General features: G+C 44.1%; 1 protein-coding gene across 2 annotated transcripts; it reads right to left on the reverse strand.

Annotated features, from left to right (window-relative positions):
- Nucleotides 1-76: 76 nt before the first annotated feature.
- On the reverse strand, nucleotides 77-20011 carry NUFIP1 (nuclear FMR1 interacting protein 1). 2 transcript variants are annotated; one of them, XM_081860980.1, is made up of 10 exons: nucleotides 19842-20011; nucleotides 16361-16430; nucleotides 13972-14076; nucleotides 13158-13220; nucleotides 12281-12357; nucleotides 9379-9471; nucleotides 7615-7856; nucleotides 5627-5761; nucleotides 4921-5156; nucleotides 77-1215 (listed from the first exon to the last, which is right to left on the reverse strand). In XM_081860980.1, exons 2-10 carry the CDS (start codon nucleotides 16418-16420, stop codon nucleotides 883-885), a joined length of 1344 nt encoding a protein of 447 aa, XP_081717106.1. In that variant the 5' UTR covers nucleotides 16421-16430; nucleotides 19842-20011; the 3' UTR covers nucleotides 77-882. The 2 variants fall into 2 exon arrangements, with proteins under 2 accessions (XP_081717106.1, XP_081717105.1); XM_081860979.1 differs by having other exon boundaries at nucleotides 16361-16452.
- Nucleotides 20012-20050: the final 39 nt, after the last annotated feature.

The raw sequence follows: 20050 nt of genomic DNA on the forward strand, positions 1-20050 counted from the left end.
TCACTGCAATTACACACAATTTCAATGTATTATTTAAAATCCAATATAAAGTGTCTGCTTTTCCAATACCAAGTGATCAATTTATGCACCAACAGTTTATTAAGTGTTAATAAACATTTGTAGGACAAAAGTGGGAAGTAATACAGTACATATTTTTGTAAAAAACATACTTTTAATCCAAGCAACTTGATGAATATTGCTCCACTAATAATTAAAAATATAAAGCTTTTTCAAATTGTACCACATTGCTGGGGACAACCGTAATAAAAAGAAAACAATCCAAATTGGTCAGAGGCAGGTAGGGAGATAACGTGTCCTTCAGCCTGCTGCTCAAGACAAAAAACTAGTGTTAAGATTGGATAAATATTTGCAAGGCTAATTTTTAATGTTCCATCTTTCTGATACTTCAGAAATTAAGATACTCTAGGGGCCATATTGGGCACAACAGTGGCAGCCACATTTCATGAGTATCACATTCATGTATAAAATGGGAGGATGAGATGGGGGCATGTCTAATATTAACATCAAAAGAGCACAGAGGGGAGGAAAGCCGAACCCTCTTCCTGCCTTCCCTTCCTACAGTCTGTCTCCACGGCTGTTACACTTTGGGGAGGGAGAAAAGTGCCTGAGACCATAGGGCAACAACAATGAATGCTGCTGTCATGTCTATAATAGAAATCACATGAATATTGATTTTATGTGGTTAATGTCCATTTAAACTCCTCAGGCATAAAAATAAAACCCTCAAGGGGAAAAAATCTACAAGATCAAAATAGTAACAGGATGGATGTCGATGCAGGTTTACATTAGAAGGGCTGTCAAAATATTTTGAGCTCCTATATAATTTGCTGACTTTCAGAAAGAATCCCAAAATAGGTCTGGTTATGCAGAACTATCCAGTTCGTTTTCTTTACAGTGTATTTCTGTGGTTTCCCAAATCTCCTCATCGACAGCGTACGTTTGTGCTGTGCAGGATACAGATGCCTCCTTACTTTGACCTACAAGTAATTCATTCTGCTCTGCTAATTTATTGTCAAAACTATGAGAGCTGTTAGATTCAGTTTGCCTGCCTTTCGTATCTTGAGAAGTCTGTCCAGTCTCCATGCATGCTCTCGAATCAGTCTGTGAGTAGAGTCCAAAGATATCATTTTGGAGAATATAGCGAATGCACTGCAGAATCACATTCCTTTCATGCCGTATGTCCTTTGCTAATAGCTAGAAGGAGAAAGACAGAATGAGGCATATTCCTACAAACATTCTATGCAAACAGAACTGCTTACACAGCGATACAATTATGGAGTAATCAGCAAATGGGTTTCCAATATATATTTGGTTTCTTGTCTCTGCTAAAAACCAGGCAGAAATATATACCTCAGACATTTTATAAAAATTGGAACTACGGATTAATCACTCTGATCGGATGCCCCCCCCCCCCAATTTATTGTGGGGCTTGAGACTCAACTATGAAACTGTGATGAACTAGAGAAATAATGTGCCTGCTTGCAAAAATGTTATAAAACTAATGCCCATGAAAGGAGAACCATGGAATGATTTTGGAGCTCAAGAACCATCCCAGTAAGATAGCATCCTCCTAAGGAAGTCACCCCCATGAAGAGGGACACGTATTTATTTAAAATATTTATTTGCTTTGCAGCCACTGAAAGGCCCAAACAGAAAGTGGGGAATGACTAACGTGGAAAATATTCTCACTTCTACAGCCACTTTAGGCAGTTTCCAGACACTGAAACAGGCCCTATAGCTGGTTTTCCTTAGCCCAAACATAAGTAAACTTATAAAAATGGATATAATATATGGTAATTGAAGAGCTGAATGGGACCACAGGGGTCATCTAGTCAAACCCCCTGCAATGCAGGAATCTTTTCCCAATGTGCTTGAACCCATGACCTTGAGCTTAAGAGTCTTATGCTCTACCAATTGAACCATCTCAGCCATAGAAGGCATCTTTCTATTTTAGGATATGTGAGGGCCCCCAAAACCTTTTGGGCTCAGAGATAAAGGTAAAGGACTCCTGGATGGTTAAGTCCAGTCAAAGGCGACTATGGGGCTGTGGCGCTCATCTTGCTTTCAGGCCGGGGGAGGCGACATTTGTCCACAGACAGCTTTCCGGATCATGTGGCCAGCAGGACTAAACTGCTTCTGGCGCAACGGAACACCGTGACTGAAACCAGAGCGCACGGAAACATTGTTTACCTTCCCACCACAGCATTACCTATTTATCTACTTGAACTGGTATGCTTTTGAACTGCTAGGACAGAGCAACGGGAGCTCACCCAATTATGGGGATTCGAACCTCTGACCTTCTGACCGGCAAGCCCAAGAAGCTCAGTGGTTTAGACCACAGCGCCACCTCCATCCCACTCAGAGGTACACATGAAAGCTAAGGAAATGTGATGGGCACCGTGTAATATGAGGAATGGTGTAGTCCAGGGGTCAGCAATCTTTTTCAGCTGTGGGCCGGACTATATTTTGAAAAAAATATATATGAACAAATTCCTATGCCCCACAAATAACACAGAGATGCATTTTAAATAAAAGAACACGTTCTACTCATGTAAAAAACACCAGGCAGGCCCCACAAATAACCCAGAGATACATTTTAAATAAAAGGACACATTCTACTCATGTAAAAACACACTGATTCCCGGACCCTCCGCAAGCCAGACTGAGAAGGCTTTTGGGCCGCATCCAGCCCCCGGGCCTTAGGTTGCCTACCCCGATGAAGTGGTTAGAGTGCTGGATTATGACCTGGAAGACCAGAGTTCTAATCCCTACCCAACCATGAAGTTCACTGGGTGATCCTGGGTCAGTCACCATCTCTTAGCCTAATCTACCTCGCTGTTGTGAGGTTGTTGTGAGAATAAAACAGGGAATTGGATAACCATGTGCACCCTTTGAGCATCTTGGAGGAAAAGGTGAAGTATAGACGCAATAAATACATAGAATAAAAACTGCCAATGCTCAGAATACACCCCACCCTGTACAAACCAATAAAAACACTGCGAAGAAACCAAAGAAAAACACTGAGCAGAAAAAACACTGAGAAGGCAACCCTCCTCACAGAAAAAGAGGTGCGGTGCTCAAGCATTGGACACAGGGTGTACAGAAAAGGAGAGAGATGCTTTCAGCTTCAGTGTTTTCTTTTTTGGTTTACCCTGCTTAACTAGTATATAACTTTTTATTATTGAAGCCAACTGCTGAACCTTTCTGAAATACAGAAACCAGTATTCAGATAATACCACAATGATATAATTGAGTTCTTGCAGGCCTTAAAACTCTATGGGAGCGTGATATAGGCATTGATACGAATGAAATTAATGGAAAAACTTACGTCTTCTATCTAAACCATACAAACTGGTGTTTACCTATGTGAAGATATTACACAGGCAACACTGCACACCAGTACAATTATCTCACATGACTTCAGGGTTGGCATTTGATTGCTGGCACAATTTGGTGCCAGGGTGACATACATCCATTTATGGCGGGAGTGTCCATTTGTTCAAAATTTTTGGACTGAGGTATATTAGGAGATGGCTAGGATTATTGAGACTGCTATTCAAATGATGCTGCAATTATGATTTACAATTTCCTTTTAGGTACAATAATACCTGGAATCTGGAGCACTGAGAAAATAACACATAACCCAGAACATTCCTACACCAGGAATTTATCCCTGATGTTACTGCAAATGATTTGCAAAGTTCTTTGCCTGTAACAATGAATGAAATGTGGACCTCATAACTGATTTAGAAAAAAAATAATACTCTATTGATCTCATTCAACTGTTAATAGTAATTGAGTGCTATAATGTGACAAAACAAATATTCTTTGATATACAACCCCTAATTGTACTTTTTTTTTGTATAAGTCAATAAAATCTTAAATTAAAAGAACATAATTTCACAATGAAAAAACATTCACCAACTACTATTGAATCTGACAGTAACCAACTCAGACCTTTGTTTTCTCACTCTCCTGTAACAAGTGGAGATGGCTTTGGTCAGTTAATGCTTAACTGAAGGGGATAAACTGTGTGGCCAGAATTAGTACAGAACTCACTATGGACACATGGTTGCAACTGACAGAGAACACAATGGGAAGAAATATACCCATGTCCTCACATTCAAGGACCCTACAAATGATGAATCTATGCTTAAAGCAGTAAATATTTTAACAAACTGGTGTTTTTTAGTTATTTGTCTTTAAAGGGCTACAGGACTCTTTGTTTTTGATCCAATAGACTAACCCAGTGACCTGTCTGCTTCTTCCTCCAGTATTAATTCAATTGTCTTATTCCAAGAAAGGTTGTTTTCTGTTGCTCCAGAGAAGCGGACACGGAGCAATGGTTCCAAACTACAAGAAAGAAGATTTCACCTAAACATTAGGAAGAACTTCCTGACAGTAAGAGCTGTTCGACAGTGGAATTTGCTGCCAAGGAGTGTGGTGGAGTCTCCTCCTTTGGAGGTCTTTAAGCAGAGGCTTGACAATCATATGTCAGGAGTGCTCTGATGGTGTTTCCTGCTTGGCAGGGGGTTGGACTCGATGGCTCTTGTGGTCTCTTCCAACTCTATGATTCTATCTCTTAGATAGCCTAACTGCACTTCTCATTTAATGCCAAGCCAATTTTTCCTCACATGTTAAGTTTAGATGGATTTAGGATATGATGGATAGAAGGTATTGGGAAGCTTGTTTGGCATTGCCAGCAGAAGAGAAGATCTCCATGCATATCTTCTTCACTGTTTTGGAACAAACAGCAGGTGATCAAGCAGCACTTTATTTTGCCTTGTCTAAGCCTGCAGTACCTGACAAGGCTACCTAAGCTCTTGCAAGCACCAGCCTACAATCATGAACCCACAATATTCTATTTACTAAGCAGAAAATACTGGAAGGGCAGTTTACCATTTCCAGCAGAGTTGGATGACGGCGTGGTAATTCAGAAAGTGATTTCCTCTGTCTGTTCAGACTCCTGGAATGTACTGCATGTGAACCCGGCCTCCCCGATGCTGCGTCTACATAATTAGCAGCTTCTATATGGCCTGTGTCTTTAAAGCTCTGGGAGATGCTTGAAGATGGAGGGACACTTCTGAGAGATGTCTCGTTTTCATGAAACACTTTTGCTGCGGTCTTGATTGGTTCTATTTTTAAAAAAGAACAAGCGGTAAAATAAGTAGTGCTGAGAGCACTGATTGGGTCAGGCAACTGATTACTGCAGAAGACAGATTCAAACTGAAATTACTTAAGAAATGATACTGAATGTTAAGAGCACTGTGCACAAGTCTGTATCACTTAAACCAAAACACAATTATGATTTAGAACAGGGTTTCCCAAACTTGGGTCTCCAGCTGCTTTTGGAATACAACCCCCATAATCCTCGACCACTGGTCCTGCTAGCTAGGGATGATGGGAGTTGTGGTCCAAAATCAGCTGGAGACCCAAGTTTGGGAAACCCTGATTTAGAGCATTAATGCAATAGCCTCTGTTCATTTAGTCACCTACCAGCCCTATAAATAGCAGGGCATCACTAACGAGCCACATATTCCATAACTGCACCTTTACTGCTAACTGTATATACATAGTTCAGCTTAGCTTAAATTAAACATCTTACCTTCTTGTTCACTCTCACTTTCCGACATGCTGCCATAGTTGGCCACTAGTGAGCTCAGAGCCGAAGTCACCTGCTTTGGAACAACAGTCATCGCCAAAGCTGCATTTTTCTCAGTGCACCCCTCTTTGTCTGAATCTGGAAGGAGGCAGAAAAATCGCATCATTATCGGTCAGCAGGGCCTACAACCAGCTCCAGGCTTCACCAAACTGACCCTCTGTGCCCCGTATAGCTACTCCCTCACATCCACCACAGAAACTTTCTGCCCTATTCACAGATGTGTACCCACCCACACTGCAACAATAAAGGGTTCTGAAAAACTTGATACAGGATACAGCCAATTCTAAATTAAACATGCAAATTAAAGACATTTATTCAATGCAAGCCAATTACTGACTGTAATCCTCTGCACAGTCTTGGCTGCAGAAGTTTTCAGTAGTGCTGGGGATAAGCAAACTTGTGTGCTGTCAGCCCCTCATATATACCGTACTTTTTGCTCGATAAGACTCACCTTTTCTCTCCTAAAAAGTAAGGGGAAATGTGTGTGCGTCTTATGGAGCGAATGCAGGCTGCGCAGCTATCCCAGAAGCCAGAACAGCAAGAGGGATTGCTGCTTTCACTGCGCAGCGATCCCTCTTGCTGTTCTGGCTTCTGAGATTCAGAACATTTTTTTTCTTGTTTTCCTCCCCAAAAACTAGGTGTGTCTTTTGGTCTGGTGCGTCTTATAGAGCGAAAAATACGGTGCCTAGTTTTTTCCAGCAATAAATCACACTCTGATAAAGAGTACCTAAAAGGTAAAATACGCCTCTTCTTCAATTGTGAGACAAAAATATTTGAACAATTACACAACACCAAAAGAGATTCCTTTCCCCCCCGTAGGTGGTATCTGTGTAAACAGATGAGAAGCTCTCTGGAAGTGGCATCCCCTAGAGAACTTGGACTATTTACCTGAAGGAAGACATAGCAGAATGGGCTATGGCCCGAAATACTTCAGCTTTAAGCTCAGTACTGGAGACAGAAAAGCCAACAACAAAACTGATTAGCAATGAGCAACCAGATGCAAATCTGAGGCCCCAATCTGGCCCATGAAGCCACCTCTAAGGGTCTCTGCCAAAGTTAGGCCTTTTCTGCATCCAGAGTCAGAGATGAACCAGTCTAGCCTCCTTTGTGGGGCCTGTATGGCCCCCTCTTCTTCCTGTGTGCTTTAGATGAGCAGATAAAACAGAGCTTACTAAAAACCTCTTCAGGATCCTCCTGGCTAGTGGCCAGGTAACTGGCAAGTTGAAGGAGGCTAATATCAACCCTAAAAACTTCACAAGTGGTGGCAACTGCTCCAGAATCCTGCTCGGAGCAGTTTTGGGGAACCAGTGGATTGGGTAAACCCACTGAGTGCAGTTATTGCAAAAAGGGGGGTATGTAAATAAACCTTATTTATCTCTCCATGATCATCAGTAGCACCAGGGCCAACTCACTAATTTGACCGATTCCAACCAATTTGACCAATTCCAATCCTGAGGAGGGCAGCAGGGACCTTATGCTGGCTGAGGGAAACTGGGCTTGACTTCTGCTTAGTGAAGTCCCTCAACAAAAACAAGTTACCGTATTTTTCGCTCTGTAAGACGCACCAGACCACAAGACGCACCTAATTTTTGGAGGAGGAAAACAAGAAAAAAAATATTCTGAATCTCAGAAGCCGGAACAGCAAGAGGGATCGCTGCACAATGAAAGCAGCAATCCCTCTTGCTGTTCTGGCTTCTGGGATAGCTGCGCAGCCTGCATTCACTCCATAAGACGCACACACATTTCCCCTTACTTTTTAGGAGGGAAAAAGTGAGACTTATAGAGCAAAAAATACGGTATTCACTTGGCAGGTTTTGGGGGAGCGTGGAGTCACTTCTACCTCCACAACCCACTCACCCACATTTGTCTAAGGGCAGTTCTCTTACTGCTTTCTGTTACGTGAAGAAACAAAACTCAGGGGAAGGCCTCACCAGGATCGTTTCTGGCCAGAATGCTCAGGGGATCTACATCTCTCATAGAGGCATCTGCTTCTCCAGAAAGCTCTTTTCTAATTTCCTTCTCAGTTCCATGGTTATTTGGACCAGTCACAGCTGCAGCGGGAGCCTTCAAGGGATGATTAGATTTGTTCCAGCAGCCATTTGTCTGCCTTCTTACTTTTCCTCGTTGCCTAGAAGCCACAGCTTGAGGAGGTTTCCACATTCCTTTCATCTTGCTGGGAGAGAAAAATGCATAAATGTTTGTTCCAGGTCATTTCCTGTCTCAGCCATGACACAGATGCTGCTCCCCACATATATTCTTATATACGGCTGATTCCCAAATCGTTCATTTATACCTCAGCATTACCTAGGTATCAAAAATTTGGGAATCACTGTGTTGGGTATCGAGAGAATCAGGATAGCTTTCCCCCAGTCTTGTTTACAATCTGGACCAAGTGCCTTGCTGTTATAGAACTGTACAGTTGGAAAGGATCTCAAAGCCCATACAGTCCAACTCCCTGCAATGCAGGAATCACAACTAAAGAATCCCTCACAGACGACCATCTATCCTGTGTAAAAAACCTTCAAGGAAGGAAAGGCCAACAGCTTCTGAGGAAATCCATTCCACTGTCAAACAGCTCTTACTGTCAGACAATTCTTCCTAAAATTTAAGCGAAATCTCCTTTTCTTATTTATTTATGCACCACCCTTCATCCGTGGATCTCTTTCTTGCAATTTGGATCTATTGGTTCGGTTCCCCCTCTCTAGAGCAGGGGTCAGCAACCTTTTTCAGCTGTGGGCCAGTCCACTGCCCCTCAGATCTTGTGAGGGGGCTGGACTATATTTCGAAAAAGAAAAAATGAACGAATTTCTATGCCCCACAAATAACCCAGAGATGCATTTTTAATAAAAATGCACATTCTGCTCATGTCAAAACACCAGGCAGGCCCCACAAATAACCCAGAGATGCATTTTAAATAAAAGGACACATTCTACTCATGTAAAAACACCAGGCAGGCCCCACAAATAACCCAGAGATGCATTTTAAATAAAAATGCACACGCTGATTCCTGGACCGGCCAGATTTAGGAGGCGAATGGGCCGAATCCAGCCCCCGGGCCTGAGTTTGCCTAGCCATGCTCTAGAGCAGCAGAGAACAAGCTTGCTCCATCTTCCATGGGACAGCCCTTCAGGTATTTGAAGATGGCTACCATACTGTCAGAGAGGTTGTAGAATGAAAATTGAAATGTGTGTCAGAAGCGCTGAGCAAGTGACTGGAACGTGAAGGTTGTATTTGCAGAAGAACGATGGGAGAGGGTTGGAGGGACATGCATGTGGGAGCTGCTACTAACAACTGCCGACGAACGAGGAGGGAAGGAAAGATAAGCTGCTATGCCTTGTAATAAAATCAGTAGAAGACTAATTTTATAGGTCTGCTGGTAAAAACTTAGCAATTGCACAAATGCTGGTGGCGATGGCTAATCCCACGCTTAGGTCACTGCACACATCTAGACCAGAGAATGGATTGAAAGTGCTCATTATAATTAGATATGTACCAGGCTGGGACTGGACTAATTCCTGGGTGCAGACTTTCTGGAAATCTCATCTGAACATATTAGAGAAAATGAATGAATCTTTAATAAATGATAAGGAAAGAGAAAGAGTCTATCTTTGATGGTACCAACAACATATAGATATATATATAGATATAGATACACACACACACACACACACACACACACACACACACACTCTTACCCAAACTGAAGTGTTTTCAGTATTCCTCCTCTTTGCTCCTTTTCCACCTCCAATGCTTTCTTCTTTTCAATATTTGCCAAAGTAGGAAAATTTCTAGAGCAACGTACATATGAAGTCTTATTAATACATCTATGGCACTGAAGTGTTTTGCAAGCCTTAATCGCAACATTCCTAGCAAGAATTGGGGGCTGGGAAGATCCAGTGCTTTCAACCCTGTGGGCTGGCAGGCAAACCACTTGTCTTCCATGGCTAAAGGCTGGTGTGTTCCTAGCCTAGACCATCAACTAGGGAGCGGAAGAATGGGAGTGCGACTCCTCCAGGCCCTGACATCCGTAAGACCCCAGCACACAACAGATATGCTATTGCTGCCACAGACCCCCCTTTCTTCTGCCTGGAGAAAGCTGGGGCTGGCTAGCTGCTGTTTTCAACTGTTGTAAGGCCTGGGTTGTCTCCTTGCCTGTGGCCAGAGTGTGGTTTTGTAGCACCTGCATCATAAGTTGTTCTGCGGTTGTTATTTTGCATATAATTTTACTGCAATTCTTTTTACAATAAATACAATGACATTCCTTGTCCTCAACCCTTTGTAGGAAACCACATGCATCACATGTGATATAGCAAATATTTCTGGGTAAAACTGCTGGTCCATTCACTTGCACACCTTAATTTGGTTGTCGGTATCTATCTCGAAAGACAAAGGAGTGCGCCTCAAAGTAATAATAATAAAGATAATTTTATTATTTATACCCCGCTGGCTAAAAAGGGAAAGTCAAACTGCTGGAGAATCACAGCATCTGCTCTCCCTGCAGAGACCTGTAACATATGAAAGATATACAGGAACACCAAATTTTTATGCCACTATCTTCTGTTGTTAGTCTCCTAGTTATATGCCTAGGGTACACTATATTTCACATTCCTGTATGGAGTAGCCCACACTTGGTGGCGCTGTGGGTTAAACCACAGAGCCTAGGACTTGCCTATCAGAAGGTCCGCGGTTCAAATCCCCGCAACGGGGTGAGCGCCCGTTGCTTGGTCCCTGCTCCTGCCAACCTAGCAGTTCGAAAGCACGTCAAAGTGCAAGTAGATAAATAGGTACCACTCTGGCGGGAAGGTGAACGGCGTTTCTGTGTGCTGCTCTGGTTCGCCAGAAGTGGCTTAGTCATGCTGGGCACATGACCCAGAAGCTGTCTGCGGACAAACGCCGGCTCCCTCGGCCAGAAAAGCGAGATGAGCGCCCCATCCGCAGAGTCGGTCATGACTGGACCTAATGGTCAGGGGTCCTTTACCTTTACCTTACACTATATTTCACAGTCCTGTATGGAGTAGCCCACCCTTGCTTTCCTGTGCTTAGCCACAGACTATTGCTAGCATCCTTGAAGCTAATTTTCTTCTGGAGGAATTTGTTTAGGATCCACAAGGGACAGCAATATTCTGGTACAATTCCTTGCTTCTGAAATAATTCTATGCAAATCCAGCCAGAATTAATGCACACCAGGACACCATAAATCGCAAAAAAAAGTTTCCCTTGCCCTACACTCCCTTTAGCATTTTTGCGGCATTTCATCATTATGTAGTACCTTTTCAACAGGGTATCTGCCACCCGTGTGCTGATTTCAGCACTAATTTTCTGACCCTAAACTGATAATAGTGTGGATAGGCTGTTTCTGCATAGCTTATCATCTTGCTTGTTGGGTTTCTGAACCCAAGAATTTTCCCCAAACTATTTTTTATCTCCATAGAAATCTGACTGCAATAATGAGTAAATGGAAGAGGTTGCTCCCTTTGCTCCCCAAGACTGGATTCAGGAGTTATGCTAGTAAGGGATCTTAGTGACCCATTCACACATTTCTAGCTGCCTTTGCTACCTGAAGTTATAACAGCCAATTCAGTCGGTGCTCCCTACATTTTTCTGGTTATCTGAGCTACACTGATTGGTTGCCTCTTAGTTAAGAGCCTATAGAGTTCTCAAAACTCTTAACCTGAAAACTATTCATGATGTGTGAATTGTGGGGAACTTGGCAATAAAGATGGTGTTGTTTTAATACCCAAAGAGTTTTCACAAAAAATGAGCACGCAAGCCACTTTACTAGCAAGTTTTTGCGTGGCAGAAATGGAATAGCTCTCACTGTGGGTTCACCAGGTAGGAACTCCATCGATGCCCTTGATACATTCAGATTTCCGAGAACACTAAAAAAAAGCACTACTTTTAATACTGATCACATTTGGCTTCTGCCTCACCTTCAAGTCACTTTATTTGTCTCTCTCTGAGACAACCAGGCATTGAATAACCATTCCCTTTCAGGTGGGAGCTGTTTTTTCCCCATATGCAGTTCCTCCCTGAATTAATTAGTTAATATTTAAATATTTTATTTCCTTTGGGAAATTATCCACTGATCAAATAAATAGAGGTCACAAACAGCTTACTCCCAGCCTTGCTCCTACAATTTTTAATTTATTATTCTACATCACTTTGGGATCTGTGCTATGAAGTAAAATATAGAGAGAGCTTGAGCCAGTCCTACTGTAAACATAGCAAATGTGTGTGGAGGGATTCACACGGGTTATAAGAGAGCCCCTTGAGGAAGTCAAGAAATTTGGGAAAGGTAGACAGCAATACAGGAGTGGGCACAGGCCTCCCATTCCTAACCTCGAAAGGTGCCTGCACAACGAAGCCAAGAGAGGAAGGAACACAGCTCTGTTATGCCTTGCAGAGCTTTATAGCTCACTATCAAATGGATGGAGTCAGTAGTATGTTCTAAACTAAGATGGAAGAACGGAGCAGTGCTCAGCAGCAGCCATGACAAAGAAGGGGAAGGGGAGGAATAAGAGAAAGTTGTAAATAAGTTTTGGGAGGGGAATCATTTTCAGTCTCATCTGGAGCCATGGAAATTAAACATCTACTCACTTTCTTCTATCCTCCCTCCATTTAGCAATTTCATCCGGAGTATCTAACTTGATTTGTTTGGCACCAGGAGAATGCATCTGCGGAGAGGGAAGGGGGGGGGGAAACATTGTGAATTACGGGTGTTTAGAGTCTTTTAAAAACTATGTTTTTAGTGAAAGACTAAACAGAAAAAAGGGGACAGTGACGAAAATAAACCCAAATTCAACAGCACAACCCCTGAAAAACAGCATTACTAAGAACAAACAAGACCAACCAGCTGATCCAAGGACTAAACAGAGTGAAAATTGTAGATGGGAGGGTCATTCCAATTGGCATAAAGGGCCTGCTCCTCACCACAACTGTCTAATTTAACAAAGCAGCATTGGTTTTACAGTTCAAAGTGGAAAAGAGTACAGTGGTGCCCGGCAAGACGAATGCCTCGCAAGACGGAAAACCCGCTAGACGAAAGGGTTTTCCGTTTTGGAGGTGCTTCGCAAAACGAATTTCCTATGGGCTTGCTTCGCAAGACGAAAATGTCTTGCGAGTTCCTGCGGGTCCCCCCCCCCTTTTTCTAAGCCGCTAAGCCGCTTAACAGCTGATCCGCTAAGCCGCTAATCAGCTGATCCGCTAAGCCGCTTAACAGCTGATCCGCTAAGCCGCTAATCAGCTGATCCGCTAAGCCGCTTATCAGCTGATCCGCTAAGCCCCTAAGCCACTAATAGCGCTAATCCGCTAATGGGCTTGCTTCGCAAGATGAAGAAACCGCAAGACGAAGAGACTCGCGGAACGGATTCTTTTCGTCTTGCGAGGCACCACTGTAGTTTCCTTTTCCTTGCAGTTCAACAATTCTACAATTCATTTAAAATCAGATTTCAAGCTGAACTAGGGAAATACCTACATTTTTCCAGTGAATCTGAACCAATTTTTCATGTGCACTAAAAGTGCAGCCATCTTCTGTACACTGAAAGAAAGAAAAGTAGCAACCACTTTTAGAACTGGGTTGTGTTTGCATGCCTAATTAGCAAAGGGATCAACAATAATGACAAGCTGCAGTTGCGGCTGAACCTCCTGCTTTTTGTTCTCTTCTCACTTTTATTTTTCTTCCTTATCTGCTTCCTTAGCTGGTGATGCCACTGGCCTATTGCTTCTTATTTCACCAAGGGCCTTTATTGCCCCTGCGAGGGACACAGCTGCTTTACCCTAGACCTGATTAAGGCTATGCAACACAGAGGAAGACATTTATTCTGAGTTCTGACTATTTTAGGACAACCTGAACCCTACTGTTCCCTCTAGATTTTCAAATGATACATTGCAACCATATAACTAGCAACTGAGTATTAGAACAATTTTAGTATATTTCAGAGAAACCTGAAAGTTCCTTCCACCTTTAAACCCTTTCAGGAACACAGACAGCAGCTTTATATTGAGCCAGGCCACTGACTAGTTTAGCATTGTCTTCACTTTCCAGTGTTACAGACAGGGGTATTCCCAGCCCTATACAATTTGAATGATTTACACCTAGGAAATTTTGACATTGCATGCAGTTGGATGGGAGACAATCCTAGCTCCATGAGACAATCCATGTCAGTATTCCATGATCCCATGACAGCGTAAGAAGTGCTAAGCTAGGTAACTAATGAACTCAAGAAATCATGCTATTAATTAATTGCCAACCAAAAGAGAGAAAAATCTACCCAACTATTAAAACATACCTGCCTGTGCTGAGAGACATGTTCTTCATATTTCTCCTTGTTTTTAAAGCCACGATCACATGTATCACAATAATGAGTATAAACTGGTTCTTTTCGCTTCCTATTCTGCAAACAGAGCAGGGAAACATTAACTAGAATCACTTACAATTATATTTATCCTGACCAACACAGTAATTGTCAGGAGCCATTCCACTTATGCAAAATATTGTATCAGATACAGGTGCTAAATCTGCCAGATCCAGTCAATCAATTTGCAGATCCAGTCAGTCAATTTGCAGAGCCTACCTAAAAACTGCATTTAATCTCACAGACACTGCATTCGGACATAACAATAAATCATGGCTTATCATTGGAGGAACTAGAGCTGTGTGTCTTTAACATTTTGCTGACAACATACTCCAGAACTCTGGATGACCCCCACTCAATGTTTTCATGTAGATGTTAAACAGTGTGGGGGATAAGACTGAACCACAAGGAACCCCACATTGAAAGGCCCATGGGGCTGAACAACATGCCCCAAACATTACCCTCTGAAAATGATCGTCCAAGTAGGACTGGAACCACTGCAGAACAATGCTTACAATTGGGATGAAGTGCTGTGTTTCACAGTATTTTAACTTTTATAGCTAAAAGAATGACGCTGACGTGACTGAAAGAATGGAGCATTAAATGTCCCAGATTCAAATTTCAGGTTAGCTGTGGACTAAATAGTACTGACTTGTGTTTTATGTGGCACGCAAGTTTGCCACATATACCACTAGGGTACGCAGCAGGAGATATGCAAAAATGCAGTGGAGCTGTTTGATATTATTTAAATTTAAAGAGCTCAGCTTACATTTTCCATTTGAATTGTCTGTTCTGCATTTATAATGGAACTATTTTATCTATTTATCAATGTGACTTTTTAAAAAGAGAATTAGGATTGCTTTTTATATGTGGAAGTTTTTAATTGTTTTCACACTTGTTTATGGTTGTAACTTTGTGCTGTTTTATACTTCTATAATTTGTTTTATAGTTTAGTTTTCATCTCCATTTTTTATTGCAATCTCCTTATTGTTATGCCAAAGGAAGAGAAGGGATGGAAGAGCCCAAGGTCTGATGCAACTAGTTCCTCTAATAAGCCATGATTTATTGTCATGTCTGAATACATCTAACTTCTGTTTTCTATGCTCCGGTAACCTCTAGGTTAGAATACAATGACAGGTTAAATGAGGGGCTGCCTCAGAAGACGGTTTGGAAACTTCAGGTGGTGCAGAATTCAGCGTTCAGGTTGCTCACTAGGGCTAGGTGGTCCAAACATGTTAAAACCAATCCTGGCCCAACTACACAGGCTGCTTATTACCGTATTTTTTGCACCATAGGGCGCACTGGACCATAGGGCGCACCCAGTTTTTAGGGGGGGAAATCAAGGAAAAAAATATTTTCCCCCCCAGCCCCAAAGAGCAGCGTACAGGCTGCACACAACCTCTCCCTGCCAGAGGGGTTGCGCGCAGCTATGGAAGAAGGCTTCCCCTGTTTTGGCTTCCCCTTTAGTCTCCCGGGAGAGGCTGCGTGGGGCTAAAGAATCCATAGCCCCGTGCAGCCTCTCCTTGCCGGAGAGGTTCCGCGCAGCTATGGAAGAAGGCAAGGCAGTGAGCGGGATGGATCCCGCTCGCTGCTTTGGCTTCCCCTTTAGCCCCGTGCAGCCTCTCCTTGCTGGGAGACGCTGCGCAGGGCTAAAGGAGCCATAGCCCCGTGCAGCCTCTCCCTGCCGGAGGGGTTGCGCGTGGCTATGGTAGAGGCCTGCATTTGCTCCATAGGACGCACACACATTTCCCCTCAATTTTTGGAGGGGAAAAACTGCGTCCAATAGAGCGAAAAATACGGTAAGTTACTGGGCCTCATTCAAAGTGTTGGCTTTTACCTACAAAGTCTCATATGGCTCAGGACAGCCATAACTCAAAGACCTCCTCTCCTCATATGAAGTGACCTGCACCACACAATCATCATCTGAAGCCCTTCTTCACGTGGCCCCTCCACAAGAGGTCCAGGGGGTGGCAACACAAAAACAGGCCTTTTCTTCGGTAGCTCCCCATTTATGGAATGCTCCCAGGGAGGCTCACCTTGTGCCATCATTACATATCCTCTATGATCAGGCCTCTGGCTGATTAAGCAATCTACAGCCTTTTAAATGCGTTTGTGGGACCAGGGTTTATTGTTTCTTCTTGTTTGCTTTTGTTATCATATTAAGCAATTTGTGTTTTCATTTTGTATTTTTATGCTCTAAGCTGCCCTGTGATCTTCGGATGAAGAGTGCTCTATAAACTTAATAAATAATAAATATATGAAATAATAAATATGCATAAAGGTTGACATCAGAATTTATTAACCCTAATTTACAGTTAAATACCTTCTGTTTGCCATTCCTGCCTTGACAGGATCCAGCACGTGGCATTCCAGCTTGCTCCATTTGCCATTCTCTACCAAAATGGAAATTTCTGCCTTTAATTAAAAATCAAAATAGTTACTGATATTTATTTGCATCAGCCATTAGGACACTGCAATTTGCGTATGAAGTAAAATTACTTATAAACACAGCTAAATAGTTAAAACTGCCAGACTAGGGTCCCATCTGCATTACCCATTTAGAGCAGGATCATACCACTTTAAAAACAATCATGGCTTCCCCCAAAGAATCATGGTAATAATAGTTTGTTAAAGGGACTGAGAGTTGTTAGGAGACTCCCCATGCCCCTCATAGAGCTACAGTTCTCAGACTGAACAACCCCTCTTCCTAGAGAATTCTTCTGTCCCAGGCCATTTGCTGAATGTTATTCTTCTGCTCAAGGGACGCGGGTTAAACCACAGAGCTAGGACTTGCCGATCAGAAGGTCGGCGGTTTGAATCCCCGCAACGGGGTGAGCTCCCGTTGCTCGGTCCCTGCTCCTGCCAACCTAGCAGTTCGAAAGCACGTCAAAGTGCACATAGATAAATAGGTACCGCTCCGGCGGGAAGGTAAACGGTTTTCCGTGTGCTGACCACATGACCCGGAAGCTGTATGACGGCTCCCTCGGCCTATAAAGCGAGATGAGCGCCACAACCCCAGAGTCAGCCACGACTGGACCTAATGGTCAGGGGTCCCTTTACCTTTATTCTTCTGCTATGACCAAGTGATAAAACCAGCAAGCTAATTTGGCATGTCTGCACTTTATGCTCCAGTGCTAATATATGAAAAGTCTGATCACATGGATCTGAAACCAAGCCCCATAATTACTTCCCACACCAGCATCTGGCACCCCAAGAGAAACATGGGGTCATCACTGGCAGAAAACTTATGGTATAACAATGTGGTGAGTTTCATTTAACTGGAAAATGAAGTATGTAGAATTTAAACAGGCAATGACTGATTAATAAGCATTCAAAAGACATGTGATTATGCATGTGCGCACAGGTAACCCAAAATATAATGAAAACTGCATAACAGAGTGGGATGCACTTATATGCGCTCCGCCGACATGTGGGGACCAGGAACTAAACCCCCGCAAAACAGCTGTCAACTGTACAATCAGATTAGAAAATGAAAAGCAGCCCTGCGGATTTCAAATTGTTTAAATTGCTGTTTTAACTCCTAACTCCTGTCCAATGAGTTTGGCTTTACTGTGCTTTTTATACGTGGATGCTAATTTAAATGTTTCAATGAAATGGTTTTATTCTGCATTGGAATGGAGGTGGAAAAGTAGATTATTTGGAAGAGGGGCTGTGAGAAGACGGAGGGGCAGTAGAAATATAATTCTAGGAGCAGTTCCTCCTAAATAATGGGGGGGGGAGGGAGAGAGGAGGTCCCAGACCTTACCAAAGCAGCCTTCCAATGCTCATTACATAAACAAGAATGAAATACCCACAAATGGAACCAAGAAAACTTGAAAATATAGGTGTCAAAAAACAACATCAGCAAAGCAACACCCCCAACTCTTCCTCGATTCCCTTCTCACACTAGCCATGCCTGCTAGCCTTCCCCCCCTCTCTCTATCTTTGCTGAAACACCCTTCTATTCTTTTTCTTCACATCTGAAATAAGGGGGTGGGGTGATGAAGGAAGAAGTGGGGGTAGGGCAGTGACGGATTTACATATAGCTTAGGGCCCCACTCTCTTGGGAGTCCCCAAAAAATTTAAAGGGGAAAAAACTGGATGTACATTTCCAAAATATAAAATAAAAAACAAATAAAATAAAACCTACCTACAGCAACAGTGTTTTCTGTTGTGTCGGCTCCTAGGCTGTAAGTAATGGGCCCCACCTGCTCCCTAAAATATCACTGATTTGCTCATTTCTATATATAGGGCGCCTACATTCTGCATGCCTGGTGTGCTCTGGTCCATGGGGTGACGAAGAGCCGGACACGACTAAACAACAACAACACATTCTGCATGGACTGGTTGCATGGCAACATGTGCAAATGGCTTTAGATACCTATTATGTCCATAAATGACAAAAAACCCAGCGACAATTTGTTGTTGATAAAGCACAGCTGTACATTTAAAGGACCCCATTACCTCCAGTAGCTTAGGGCCTCACCAAAACTAATTCCGGCCCTGGGGGAGGGACACACACCAACCCACCCATTTCCTATTTGCCAAGGACGAAATGAATCCGATGAATATTGCGGCTCTATACTCGGGCTCAGCATCTTAAAAAGCAGAGAAATCTCCTTCCCAACAAAGGTCCGTATAGTTAAAGCTATGGTTTTCCCAGTAGTGATGTATGGAAGTGAGAGCTGGACCATAAAGAAGGCTGATTGCCAAAGAGTTGATGCTTTTGAATTATGGTGCTGGAGGAGACCCTTGAGAGTCCCATGGACTGCAAGAAGATCAAACCTCTCCATTCTGAAGGAAATCAGCCCTGAGTGCTCACTGGAAGGACAGATCGTGAAGCTGAGGCTCCAATACTTTGGCCACCTCATGAGAAGAGAAGACTCCCTGGAAAAGACCCTGATGTTGGGAAAGATGGAGGGCACAAGGAGAAGGGGATGACAGAGGACGAGATGGTTGGATAGTGTTCTTGAAGCTACCAGCATGAGTTTGACCAAACTGTGGGAGGCAGTGGAAGACAGGAGTGCCTGGCGTGCTCTGGTCCAGGGGGTCATGAAGAGTCGGACACGACTAAACTGGCGTAGCGTAGGGGGGTGCAGGGGGGGGCGGCTGCACCGGGCACAACATCTGGGGGGGCGCGCTCGCACTCACAGCTCTCTGCCCCGACCTGGCTCACTCACTCTCTCTCACTGCTGTGCTGGCTGTGCGAATCCGACCGGAGCCGCCGGGTTGCCGGCCACTGTGGAGGGGGAGGGTGCCAGGCGTGCGGGTTAGGGGGCGCAAATTACTTGCCTTGCCCTGGGTGCTGACAACCCACGCTACGCCACTGCGACTAAACAACAATGCAGCATGGACTGGTTGCATGGCAACATGTGCAAGTGGCTTTAGATACCTATTAGGTCCATAAATTCAACAACAAAAACTAGTGACAATTTGTTGTTGATAAAGCACAGCTGTACCTATAAAGGGCCCTGTTACCTCCAGTAGCTTGGGGCCTCACCAAACCTAATTCCGGCCCTGGGGGAGGGACACACACCAACCCACCCTTGCCAAGGACGACATGAATCCGATGACTACTGCGGCTCTATACTCGCGCTCCGCAATAGAGCTACGCTGCGGAGTTTCCACGAGGCGGGCGGGGAAGCCCTGAGCGCGGGGCCTGCCGGGCCTTGGGCCCTGAGGACTCGGGCGCCGCGACGAGCAAGGCCCAGCCCCGAAGCCAGGCGCAAGAAGGCCCCGAGCGGACCAAGGCCGTCATGAGGCGGCGAGTTCCGCACGTGCGAGGCCGGCCGAAGGCGACGCACCTGGCGGCTGGGACCAAGGAGGAGGCCACGGCCCCGGAGGAGGAGGAGGGGAAGGAAGCCAGTGGCCTTGCGAGGCCCAGTCCGGAAAAGGCGGCGGCGGCGGCGGCACCCGCCACACGGACGCATCCATCGCCTCAGCTACTCCGACGGCGCGCAGCATGGAGGAAGCTGCGCGGCGCACCGGAAATTACGTCCCCTCGCGACCGCGG

The sequence above is a fragment of the Podarcis erhardii genome (assembly GCF_964252035.2).
Source record: "Podarcis erhardii genome assembly, chromosome: 5".
Taxonomy (NCBI): Eukaryota; Metazoa; Chordata; class Lepidosauria; order Squamata; family Lacertidae; genus Podarcis; species Podarcis erhardii.

Bases quoted from the DNA above. Each gene is read 5' to 3' on its own strand.
- NUFIP1 (XM_081860979.1), bottom strand. From the start codon at position 20,001: ATGCTGCGCGCCGTCGGAGTAGCTGAGGCGATGGATGCGTCCGTGTGG. The intron at 13,221-13,971 runs GTATGTTTTAAT...TCTTTCTTTCAG, and splicing joins ATGTCTCTCAGCACAGGCAG to TGTACAGAAGATGGCTGCAC. The intron at 1,216-4,920 runs GTAAACTGCCCT...TTCTCCTTCTAG, and splicing joins ATCCAACTCTGCTGGAAATG to CTATTAGCAAAGGACATACG.